The sequence below is a fragment of the Schistocerca gregaria genome, chromosome X (assembly GCF_023897955.1).
Source record: "Schistocerca gregaria isolate iqSchGreg1 chromosome X, iqSchGreg1.2, whole genome shotgun sequence".
Lineage (NCBI taxonomy): Eukaryota > Metazoa > Arthropoda > Insecta > Orthoptera > Acrididae > Schistocerca > Schistocerca gregaria.
The window spans coordinates 779,322,855-779,336,718 of record NC_064931.1 but is presented as its reverse complement, the minus strand read 5'-3'; the positions used below and the strand labels follow the sequence as shown (position 1 = coordinate 779,336,718).

Here is a 13,864-nt window from a genome sequence, read left to right as displayed (position 1 = left end):
CTATGGAATTCTGTGTACTGTCAGGCTGCCCCCATCTCCCGTTTGACAATATTCCATATAGATTTAATCTTTTACCCGCATTATTAATTTCTGTGAGAACACATAAGCTTCTCGACTTCTTAATGACTTTCCTTAAAACATTACAGTATCTTTTGTAGTAAGCAAGTAACGTCGGATCCTGACTTATTCTGGCATGTCCATATATTTCTGTCTTCCTCTTACATGATATCTTAATTCCCTCAGTAATCCATGGCTTACTTTACTTTGTAATGACTTTTTTTGCATAACGTTTCAGGAAAGCAACTCTCAAATATTGAGACAAATTTATGGTGGAATAAATTGAATTTGGCATCAGCATCATTTTCTGTGTATACTTCATCCCATTCTACCTCTTCTAAGCTGCTCTTAAAACTTTGTACCCTGTCAAGAGATGCAACACACGAGGAAGCCAAATGTCTGATGTACTGTTGTGCCATCAGAGTTCACTCACACAGTATCTGCCATGACATAGTCATACCTGATGGCTCCTCACACAGTGCCAGGAGTAATGATGCTGTGCTGTTTCAAATCATAGGTGGGACCTCTCCCCAGCTTGTTGTCATACTCCCAGATGATGGTCATGTGGGGTAGTGCAGAACTGTGATTCATCACTGAACACAGTGCAGTGCCACTCGTCAGCATTCCGTGATCCCTGGTCATTCCTAACGTGGCTGTTTGTGTTGTGGTTGGGTTACGACAGCTTACATGTAAGGTGGTAATTCCCTAGTCTGGCTGCTGCTATTCTCTGACCAATGGTGTGGGATGGTGCAGGGAGTCAAGTACTTGTTCTCGGATGGGAGCTGCTGATATGAAGGTGTTACAATGTGCTTGGTGCACAATATGGTGACCTCTCTTCTGGTGGTTGTGGTTGACTGGAACCTAGATGAGTATGCATGCCCTCACATTCACATAGAGTCCAACACTGAGTCACTGTCAAATCCAAATGTCCCGCAAACATGGATATTGCACAATTTGACCAGCTGTGCAAAGGGAAATCCACAGTGATGTGCTGCTGCCCCCCCCCCCCCCTTTTTCACAACACTGATGGGTGCTGATAAGACTGTACCTCACAATACATGACATCTGCGTCCTTCACAGTAATCAATCAACATCTGATGCTGTTCACACTCTTTATATAGGTTACCAGGGCTTGCAGCAACACTAAACATGAACAACATTAATGCAGTCCATAGCCTGTTCTACTTGTCACAGTCTGCCACTTTTGAAAGGCTTATGTTGTTACCATTAGTGCCCTGTGTGACTCTGATTGATATTCCTAAAGTGTATTAAATCTTCAGCCCTTCAACATAATTTTCATCTTGTGTTAGTGGAAAAAGTCGCACAGAGCTAAGTCTGGTGATTTTCTTTGTCAAATATTCCTGAGTAAGGTAGACTTTGTGGTCCTATATTGTCATACAAGCCTACCAGTCATTCTTCCACCATGTCTGTGGACTTTACTTCTCATGTTTCAAGCCATTTGTGGAAGAACATGATTATTAAACTCTCTTGAGCTTTAGTGTTAATCTGTGTGTCTGAACAATCCCATCAGTGTATCAACAAGGACTTTGTTACTCTTGACATGTTGAGCTTTTTTGGTCATGGCGAAGGACTCTTCCTTCGCGATGACTGCTGCTTGGTTTCAGGGCTATAGCCATAAACCAAACTTTTGTCACCACTTCAAAGTAAATTTGGATTGTCTTGTAGTTGTTTGTTCCCTGCAGAGTTCCATACAATGCTGCTTCAGATTGTCTTGAAGTAGTTGTGGCACAAACTTTAGCCATAATCCTTCTCGTGTTCAATTCTCCTGATGAAATAGACAAGAGGCATTGTCATCAGAAGCTGATATTTACATGTTTCTGAAATGGTCATACCAGTCAAGTGTCTTCCAAAATCTTGCGTCAACATTTCCTCCATTTCTGTAGTGGTTTTCCTAAGTTTAGAACAAACTTCATACTAGCACCCTTTTCTTTCAGATCCACCAGTGCAGAACTACAAACTCATGGTAACTTGACAATGGAAATATCGCATATATTTTCTTAGTTTTGGTATTAACCTTTCAGGTAATCCTATGAAAGTAGGAGGCGGCCATAAAGCTCTCACTGTTAGATGTAAGAATTTGTGGGAAGTTTATGAGGAAACTCCCATGTAATGCCTCAGTAGTTTTACATAACATGATGCAGCATCCTTTTGTTGCCACACTAATTATGTGTATTAAATAGGAGTTCAGTAACTCTTTTGTCCCATAGTCTACAGCATATTGCCATCCTCTGTAGGTGCAAATATTTTTTTTGCAGCAGTTGGGAGATTATCCTCATAACTGATGAAGCCATTCATTTGAAGGGAATACCACTGCTGAAAATGATTTTCTTCAGGAAGTTGATGTGGACAGTGACTTATTTATTTATTTATTTATTTATTGCAACAATCGGGCATGAAAAGTATGATACTGTGTGTTGCATTGATCTCAAATATAAACAATGAGACAGTGTTAAAATGCATTACTCCTGTTAAAATCCACTGTTTAGTGGTATAAACAAGATTAACTCCATAGGATCATGTTGCATTAACATTTAGGTGCTCATCCCCCCCCCCTCCACACACACACACACACACACACACACACACACACACACACACACACACACAGCCAGCAATAATAGAAAATTTTTGCTTCATTATACATGATAGTTCAAGTTTGAAGTAAATCTTGGATGTCTTCATTTTCCACGCTCTTTGTTCATAAATTCTGTGTGGACTTAGTGTTTGTGGTGCATACAAGATTAAAAGAATAAAATTGTTGTAGTAGTACTTTCACTAAACTTATGCCACATCTCATTTGCTGAAAAGTGTCAAAGTTTGTCAACAAATACTACTACTACTACTACTACTACTACTACTACTACTACTACTCCAAAGATGCTGTTCTGCTAATTTTGAATAAAAATATTGTGGGAATAGGTACAGACCTGGGACTGATTAAAAATTTAAACTGGGTAGCTTAGCTGATCAGTATTGTTTGAGGTTGTGGCTGGTTCCCTATGTGATGTGAGAATTGTGCGATGTGTAGTTTATTTTGGATATGGTCTTTGAGCTGTGGCTGTATCTTCTCTTAGAAGTTTCCTGATACATTGAGGTAGCTCAGATACCAGGAATACTTGTGAAACCATGGAAGCAGATTAGTCTAAATCTGATGCACACTTTCATTAGAAAGGAACATTTTGCTCCAATCTGTGTTTCATTTGAGCATTGTCAGATGTGCAAAACTTCACCAATAATAGAGGTGTAAAAATTACGTGTTTCTAGAAAAGACGAAAATAATACTGGTACCAGGTGCTGTTTGTCACAGTCTGTGTGATAAGTTGGAATATAGATGCAGAAGAGTGTCTCACTTAATGAATTCCTTTTTGAAGCTCTACTCCCTGTATATCTGTCTCACTTCAAAGCTAATTTGAATTTCAAAATATATATTTATGTATATTTTTAATTTCAGACTGCCAAAGTAAAGATGGGGGACAAGCAGTAAACAAGTGATCCATTTCAGCAGACAAGAAATATGGCTGTTTTTGGATTGTACAGAGACTTCATGTATAAATTAGGGGTGCTGGTGTACAGAAGTGTGAATGTGCTTTGTATATTTGTAAAAAATAAAGTGGGTGTAGAGAAGATAAGTATTATGTAATGAAAATGTATTTGTTATTACATTATTTTAATCAATTACATAGATGCGTGATTGTTACTCCTGATATGAACTGTATCATATGTACATAGTTTTCAAATTTGAAGTCTCTCTGTCTCACTTTGTATACATAATTATGCTTAGAACAACCTAGTGTTTATACCAGAAATATTTCATAAATTTGTGTTAATTTAATGAATCTAGCTCAAAATAGTGTGTGTAATTTATACTTGTGAAGTATGTGGGGTGATTTGGTAATGAAATATAGTTAATGTGTGAATAATTGAAGTACACACATTGTAATTAGAGCATCATTCAGTATTAAATATTTTGCAGTGTGATCACAATTAAGGCAGAAACTGTTGTCCAGGCTCTTCAAACTGTAACTTTCTTGGTTGGTAGAGCAAACAAGTAAATGGAAACAAGACATACATGAAATTGTTGTTGACACAGTGTGCTGATGACAAGATGATGTGGTAGGGATATAGAGGAATGGACAATTAATAGTCCATTTCCATCAGGGTTGAGAATGAGAGGGCATTACAAATGTCCGCCTGTATTAATTTTATCAAATCACTCCTATCCTGCTTGCATATTCAGATGTTAAATATTTACCTTGCACAGAATTCATTTTGTAAGTTTTGTCACCTGCATATTATTTATAGTGCTCATATACATGAACTATTTGTTGTACTGATTCACTGTCCATTATGTATTTCTCAAACTACAATATCAGTATTTGGTGTCAAGATTATGTGTGTCTCCTTTTCTTGTACTATCATGTAGGTGCCATCCACAGAATATTGTCAGCAATGAAATTTGTTATTTGACGTTGCATGTTGTCTCGTACATTGTAAGAATAATCATTTTTGCTAAGCTTAACCTCAGAGCTTTGCACAATTATCTATTAGTGATTTTGTGTTTAATCTTAGGCTTCTAAGTAACTTGATTGCTGCTTCAGATGAAGATAATCAGGAAGCAAATGAAATTCTTGCCTTCAGCTTGTGTTCCAAAAAGTTATGCTGAAATTGAAAATTGCTTTGGGGGGGAAAAATTGAAGTGCAATTTTAAGCATAGGACCTAGTGACAGTTCACTTTTGAAAACATGAATGCTGAAACCATAAGGATGTATTAGAAAAAGCACTGCCACACTGAACAAACAATATAATTATATCTGAAAAGATGTGGTAAATGAGTTTCTAATTTGATAGTAGTGCTTCATGTGACAAGTTACTTTTATCATCATCAATAAGGAGTGTATTCAAGTGTTATAGACACAATTAAGATATATAAATGGCATATCTTACCCACAAAGCAACTTTTAGTAGTACAACTTTTTCCACATATACTGAACTGTCCAGATACAAAGGAAATGTCATTTGAAAATTGAGATTTTGAGCAGAGGCGTTCTGCTGCAGTCGGATAACTACCTGTTAAATGAATTGTATGTAGAAGTAATTTGGGAGGAGATGCTGAAAATTTTAGTGGTATGTTGAATGCACTGTAGCATATAAGACACAATGCTAACATTTTTTTGTGAAAGTTAAAGAACACACACTGTAAATAAAATGTAGGGTGTGGAGTAGTCTGAAGTACTGTTCTAGTGCATATTTGCTTTATAACAGTATTAAAAAGAGGCATTTAAGGGTAAAACGGGTGTTCATTGTGCACATTTTGGATTTCATATATTGTACCCCCCACCCCCTTTCCACCCCCCTTTTTTTCCCCTCGATATATGAACTGCAGATTTAAGTTGTTGAAATGATGTTTTGCAATTTTGACAGGAAGCATGTTTAGTATGACTACCAATTAATTTTTGTACAATTTGCCACATGAGATTGTAAGTGTATCACCAGTAAAATATAGCTGGCTGGATGTACAATAATTTGTCAGCAGTCAGTTGTAGATGTGGACAATCCTTTAAGTAAAAACCATTTTACTGCAGACAAGAAAAATGAAATAATAGTTTGAGAGAAGAATTGTGATATACAGTAGTCATCATGAATTACAAGAGAAGATGAAGTACCTCACAATTTTTAGTTGATTTTTATAAGTAAATGGAAAGGATACTGTTTTTTTTTTGTGCTGTTAGTTTTTTGAGGTTTTTATTCATTTGTTCCTAGTTAAATCATGTCAGATCACACTACAATTGAAAATTAAGATACGAATGTAGTCTGATCTCTCACAGATTTTGTGGACACAGTTAATTTTGTTTGAAAATAATGTGTACAAACTGTATTGTCTTTAAACTTAATGAATGTTTAGATTTCCACATTCACGGCCCTATTTTTCTCATGAGTACGTTTCTAAGAATGCATTTACTTTGTTTTAAATTTCATTGATTGTGCAACTGGCTAAAAAGAGGTGAGAGAGATTGTCACCTGGGCTATGTACTTACGGCCCTTTGTGAAAGGCATCGGACGAAGACTTGAGCCATAATTTTGTTCCCATAATCAGTGAGATGCTTAATCATGATTTTATATTAATGACCTGTTAGCATGATACACCCTGCAAGCATTTCATATGAGCATAACAAAGGTGAGAGTACTATTCATTGTTAAAGTATGTAATATATATTATGGAAAAACTTGTACAAGATAATGCATCCAAACATCATTTTAAACATTGAAATTATGCAAGTTTATAATCTGAAGTAAGGTTAAAAACTTCTTGTTTGCACCTATCAACTGATCAGTTCCTCCACTGTACTGTGAGTGTTTGTTCATATTCCACCCAGGATCAAATTAGAAACTCAATATTTTAGTGAGATGGAGTAGATATAGTGTGAGGCATAAATACACTTTCCTGTGTCTTGGCAGAGCAGATATTAAAATTTTGGATTGTCTGTGGGAGAAAAGTTGGTTTTTAAAATACTTGTTCAGTAAAAATTGCAGTTTATTAATTACATCAACAATTAATCATAGTTCTGTTTATTAATGGACTTCGGTACATGTGTATGTAGGGTCATTTCTTTCTGACACATTTAATGGTAGTTGATGTTTAGAAAACATATCTCGTAGATAAATGCAAGTCAGCAGTGTCAGTAATGAAAGATTTTGGCAACAAAGTGAAACTGGGTTGAATTTATGTAGCCTGGTAGCTGTACATAATTGTTGTAATGATTTTCTCAGCTTTTACGCACAGTTGCAACTTGCAGACAGTATAGTAACACACAAACTATTGAATAATATGAAGTATAAATTGTCAGTGCACAGCTGTCTGTTATGGAAATCTGTAGACATACAGATCAGATGAGTAATCCATTCCTACCACTTGTACCATGCTTGTAATTGTTCTCATGGTATTTGTTACTTGTGCATTGTGATAGTAAGCATGACTGTTTCTGTGGTAGATGTTTCTATGGAACTTGAAAATCAAGCTGCCCAAATAAAATTACTGTGTGTGGCATATAATGAATATTTATGATGTGGCAGCTGTTTCAATAGGCTTCTGAAGTTCATACATGCTATGGGTTCTCCCTTCCCAGATTCCTGATATTTACAGGGGTGAGCAAGCTACTGATGTAAGATACAGTGGCCAGAAATAAAATCATAATTTCAAACATTCCATTCTCATGTACCTGAATTTAAAATTTTCTTTTCTTTTTATTATGGCATTAGTCATTCATGCAAATACATGTTAAAGCTGTTTCCACAGTATTGGTCTTCCAACTGTGTAAAAATAAACTCTGTACCACGTGAATTGATAATGAACCTTAAGGGTGCAGTCTATGCCACAATATGCTATTGTTGGTTTGTGTATATGGTTGATTTTTGTGTATGTGCAAATTTTGTTAAACCTTGCAAAACTTTACATTGTATGTGTGAATATTAAATGTTGGTACAGGGATTTTAATTGTCGACATAAAGCTGTCTGTATGAATAAAATAATAAACTTTGTAATAATTCAGCTCTGTGCTTGCCTGAACAGATGTCTGATTTTTGTATGTATTTGAAATTAAGATACTCTCTATCTTGCAGCATAGAGATGTAAGCTACCTCAGGAAGAACAACTCTTTACAAGATCTTGCACATTCTTGACTTAAAAAGTCAGTTAGACACTCCGGTTAAACCAATGTTTTTTTATTCTCAGAATATTTCCAGGCTGAAAAGGAAAATGGCATGTGAGTCTTTTTAAGAAATTAATGTAAATAAGAAAAAGTCCTTTGATTAAGACTAGTGAAGTACAGAGAAAAAAATATGCCATTCAAATAGTGACACACACACACACACACACACACACACACACACACACACACACACACACACACACACTTGAAAGAGGCAGTATGCAAAAGGTAATCATAAACTGTGATAACATGTAATGTTCGAATAACTTGCAGCACCAAATTAAAGTATTCTCAAAAACCACAAGATCTGTACCAATATGATTAACAGTAATAAAAGCTATTCCTGTTAGAGAAGTACACCCTACAGGAAGAAAATTCTGCCACTGTAGACAAAACAGATGATTCCCTTCATTTGGCAATACCATCAGAAAAATGTTTCAGGATCTGACATTAAAATGAATCAGTGGTTCAGGAAACGAGGTATCTGACACTCACTTCTTAACTGTGTATGTCAAATGTGAAAGTATTGCTTACTTGACTGGCTATAAGAGCATGCTTTAGAATGCCTGCTGGGTACAAGACAGATTATGGATGTGACTGAACATTCAAAAACTGGGATAGCAATTGAATACCAAGTTATACGAAATGAAGGCTGCAAAACTTTTAAGAATTTTTTTTTTTTTTTTTGTCACTACCTACCATTCAGTGTTAACTGCCAAATTGGAAATCAATAAAATGTCCTATACCAACATGTTTGTCTAAAATTGCCTATCTTCATCTTTTGAAGTTAGAACTTTGCACATATTGGAATGAAGATCAATGCTAAAAGTTTGCGTGCTGTGAGTAAATACACTTGTGTGGTCATTCTCTTGTCAGTTATCTCATAGTGTAATGGTTTGGGTAGTAGAGGGGTGATCTGCAAATGCAGTTTTTTTTTTTTTTTTTTTTTTTTTTTTTTTTTTTTTTTTTTTTTTTTTTTTTTTTTGCAAAATTTAAGAAAATGTTTCTCCAAACTATACAGTTCATCAGAAAGTAATTAAAGATATGGAGTCCTATTTCAGAAAAGTATTCAAACATTGAAATAAATTTTTGGAGAGTGATTTTTGAAAGAAAAAATTGAACTTTACTTCAGTGATTAATTTTGGCAGTAATATATATAAACACACACTTATAATCTGTGGGCATTGGTCACATGTTTCAGCTACAATCTGATTCCAGAAAATAAAAATTATTTTCGTGTGCTGTCATAGGGGTTAAATAGCAATTTCAGATTCTCAAAAGCAAGTGTTATTTAGCACAGAGGTACAAGCTTTCCTGCTGGCAGCTTCTGGTAGTGATGACTGTGCTGATTTTGTTTACAGTAGTGATGACTAATTGGTAATTTTGTAATTCAATATAGTGTGGTGCAATATTGCATTTGGTGGTTAAGTGGAACATGATACTGAGGAATCTTTCTGGTTCAGTGATACAAAATAGTAAGTTAACGGAATGTAATCAGATTGCTACAGAGCTGATAATATATAGGTGGTGGTGATTTTTTTATTCTTGTTTCGAGGGTCACTGGGGGCTGGTGACCCTTGTCTAAACTATGTTCTTAAGACAAGTGTTGCCTTTTACAAAACTTCACACCTTATCGAACTGCAACTGCATTGACGCTATTGCGACCATGAGCTACCAGAGTAAGAATATATCTGTGACCCACTTTACAAATTTGTTTGTTATTTAGGGGCAATTAAACATAGGAAAACTAACAAATAATGAATATGTTCTGGTGCCTAAATGTTTGGTCTGTTCCACTGTCATATTTTGTTGACCTTTGCTTGAGTAGCTGGCCGCTGTGGCCGAGCAGTTCTGTCGCAGGTTTGAATCCTGTCTCAGGCATGATGTGTGTGATGTCCTTAGGTTAGTTAGGTTTCAGTAGTTCTAAATCTAGGGGACTGATGACGTCAGATGTTAAGTCCCATAGTGTGTGGAGCATTTTGCTTGAGCAATTTTGACTTCCCGCTACAGGTTTGTTAGTCTAAGAATCTACTTTTTGTTCCCTCATGTTATATTTATGCGACCCCCCAAATTTTCAGTTAAGCATTAGCTGATGGATGGGCAGTCGCAACAGGAGACAGGTTGATGTTCCTAGGACTTACCTCAAAGGCATTATTCCACTTTACAATAGCCTCCAAGCTTTACGGCTGGTTTTGGACATACTGAACACTTTATAAGTCAAAATCAAATGATTTCGCTTATCTACCATTAAGCATTCAACTCCTTTCTTTATATGAGGGTTTAGCTGAAACAGAGAGCAATACTCGTGCAGCACAACATTAGCTTATGTCCCGCTACATAATGCTGGGAGGCTGAAAGTGTGGTATTTGTCTGTAACTATTGTTTGTCACCTCCACAGCAAGGTCTCACTCTACAACAGACGAAAGTTATCTAACAATACCTGTTTAACAAACTGTTCAATGTCATTGAATAATTAATTATGTATTCACAATTTTTTAAAATTTTCTTATCTGAAGCAGAAGAATGCTGGTATTAACAAGTGTGTAATTCAAGAATTTAATACGTTTTTCATCTTCAGATCTATGATGTACTGAATCAGTTTTATGAGAAGATGTAAAGGTTTTCTTAAGATTTCCTTGCTGATATTGGACTGGCAGTTTAAAGAAGAAGAAGAAATTCTGACACAGTATACCAGTCCTCCAGCCAAATTGGAACCCACAGCTAATACACTCATCGTTTCAGAAGACAGTCATTTTACCATTCAACTAGCGAGCCATTACTGTGATCTACAGTCTATCAGTGCCCTAATGAGACGAGATTAGTATTATGTTCTGCATGGGACGATCTTTTTTGATACCCCATTGTCACATTCTACATAAAAATCACTGATTATTCAATGTAAATGAGGAGAAAATATTGTGTAAATTTAGCATATTAAAGAAGTAATTTGATCATGTGGTTGCTAAATATGTTTTGCAGTGATGTCAATTATATTAACCACAGGAATGGTTTCCTGAATAGGGTTTGAAGTGAGGGGTGAGGCTTGTATCTCAAAGATGGGGCTGCCAAGTTGACCGAGGACCAAAATACCAAAAGAGAAGCCAGTTACTTTAGCCCTTAGTTCTGTAACTGTACTCCGTTACACCAACTGTGGGATGCGCTACATAGTCATGGTTTGCTGTCAATGTGGACAGTAAGCTGAGCGTGCAGTTGACAACTTTGGAGATGCCATATTGATTTTTGCCATAGTTCCTTCTATTCTGACATCACTTTTGAGTCACGAGTGAATGTAATGCATAGCTACCGAATGCAAGCTGAACAGAAGGAATCAATAGCTGTCACAATTATTATTGCTTTACTTTCTTAAGCATACTGTAAACTGGAAAACTCATTCAGCTGACACAATCTACATTTTTGTAGCATCTGTGCTGTTTATAGGGTAATACAGTGTAAGCATTACCTATGAGTAACACATCTTTTGATTTTTATAGACTTAAAAACAGTTTTCTCGAAAATGCTGCTATTTGTACTACCCTCCGAAAACAGAAGAGTACAAATGAGAAGACAATAGCAGAGTACTGAGTGTAAAATGTGAACGTCCACAGGAAGATTTCATGAGTAACATGTAATTTAAAGTCTCGAATCATTCAAGTGGACTGTGGGATAAAACAGTGCACAGTGACTAAGAAAGAGCACCACAGTCATAAAAAACTGAAAGTAGGGAATCTAAACAGGAACACAATACACTAACAGTAGTCTATATTAATCACAAGAACTAAAAGTAGCTCCTATCCATAATTATTGCAAAACAATCCTTGCTTGATGCTTTGCCTATAAAAACAAAAATATTCTGATAAATAGTTCAACTTGCATTCAGTTTATGACAAAGAGAGACAGCAATAGCAGTAAGAGGTTCACTTAGCTGAATGTGGGGTGCATTTAGAATGCAAAATAGTACAGCCAGTCCAGTTTTTTCTTAATTTATTGACTGATGGTTTCACGTCAACAACACATCAAAGCCATTATATTTATACGAGAGTCACTGAGATGTAATTACTAGTACAGACTGCTGCATTAAATGGTAATTAGTAAAGTATTTTGAAACATACTCTGCCGAAGAGCTCAATGACACCAAGTCCTTAAATGAAGGGGAAAAAAAAGGAAGATTTTAATTTGGAGTGGTATTTACGCCCAGTGCCTAACAACAACATTAGGAAATACAAATAGGAGGATTCAGATTGGAGTTGAATTGGAATGTGAAGAAACTATGCACACTATATTAATTCGTTATGCTAAATTATCATCATTCCATAACAGCAGTTGTTGTAAGGTGGATTATAGCCCACACTTAATTTCTGCCAGTGAAAGGATGGCTGAAAAATGTGTGAAGAACATTTAACTTCAACACCCAGAATCATGTGTTAGTTATTTGTGGAAATTGCCTTATGATGCATCTTTCTGCAGATGACTTAATTCCTTCTGAAGCAGGTGGTCACCTCAGTGTAGAGGTGATAAACAAGAGTAACAGACTATCACACCACCATATGTCCCATCTCAACCTCCTCAACTTGTCATTTCTCATCAATTATGAACTTGGTTGCAGTAAAAGATTCTGTTATTTGAATATAATTCTCCATTATATCTAAATTCCTTTGGTAAAGGGATGTTGCAGACAGGATTACCACTGATCCCTTTGCTGAAGGCATGCTGCAAATAGGATCACCAGTGCTAGATAAACAAAATTGTTGAATCCCAACCCTTGAAGTGTTGCACATGTTTCAAACCAGTCAAAAAGTCTCTAAGCAGCTCATGGAGATGTTCACTTTTCTCCAGATACCATTGCACAGTAGCTCTTGTTCAGATGAAAGTTTTTGGGTCTGTACAAATACAGCAAAACCAGAATGACAAACAAGTGCAGAAACTAGTGATCTTGCAACAGATATTACTAGAAAACCCTGAAAAGTCATTAATAAGTTGAAATAAATGGTAAAGCAGTGGGTTTAGATGATGCTGGAGATGGGCTAATTGAATATTTCAGTACCAAAATAAAATGCAGTACTTCTGTATGTTTTTTCTGTGTTGATTTGCCTCTACATTATGAAATTACCTCTAAGACATGACACTGGTGTCCTCTTTGAGATTTATTGTAATAGCTCAACATCATGGTCATGACCAACAACATAGCCCTGGTGCAGTATAGCATGAGGTATCACTATGTGACAATTGTGCAATGGTGCAAATGGGCAGTTGGTGCTGAAGTATGGGGACAACAGCCAGATGCTGCTCAATTGTGATCTGAACTCCTACAATTCTGAACAATGGTACATATAAAGTGAGGTGACACAAGCCAAGGATAGTGATATGCAAATATACAGATGGCAGCAGTATTGAATACACAAGGTAGAAAAAGGCAGTGCATTTGTGGGGCTGTCATTTGTACTCAGGGGGTTCACATGACAAGGTTTATGACATGATTAAGGCTTTCACTATGGTGAACTTCTGTAGAAGTCTGGAGCGTATGTGCTGCTCAGCCGGTGGTCTGCTGCAGCTGTCGAGTGCGGCTCGTGCTGCCCAACCAGTGAACTGCTGTAGCAGCTCTGCCTCACTTCATATTTCTCTGCTTCACTACGCTCAACTTGTGTGGAAGTTTGACCTATGCATCATCTAGCGACTTTGTTCAACATCTGTAGTTAGCAACAGAGTCACCAGATGGCAGTTGCATTCAATTTCAAAGCATTGGCTTGAGTTGGTTGCTCATTACCCACCTCGTTTTGAATCTGAAGTGACGTGTTGTTAACCTCAATTAGTTTGTACTTGAAGTGATATGGCAGGTAAGCAATATATTGTGAAGAAAGGTCTTTCTCTCATACTGGATAGTGACTTTGAAGATGAAAGGGAATCATCATCCGAATCTGATGACGAACTTGAAACACCTATTGTAGCTGCTTCTGCATCAGGTATACATGCTACTCCAGCTGTTCCATTGACATCTCCAGACTTGGATTTGTGCACAGACATGACACAATATCAAAAACCTGTGTGATTTGTATAAATATTTTCCAGAATAAATATATTATATA

At 36.4% G+C, this 13,864-nt stretch overlaps 1 protein-coding gene across 1 annotated transcript in view; it reads left to right on the top strand.

Moving 5' to 3' along the window:
* The window catches only part of LOC126299452 (V-type proton ATPase 21 kDa proteolipid subunit c''-like), a 52,062-nt gene extending 44,438 nt beyond the window's left edge, over positions 1–7,624 (top strand). Inside the window, exon 7 of the mRNA XM_049991366.1 lies at positions 3,530–7,624. Within this exon, the coding sequence (XP_049847323.1) occupies positions 3,530–3,562 (33 nt within the window). The 3' untranslated portion in view covers positions 3,563–7,624. The remainder of the gene's footprint in view (positions 1–3,529) is intronic.
* The last annotated feature ends 6,240 nt before the right edge of the window (positions 7,625–13,864 follow it).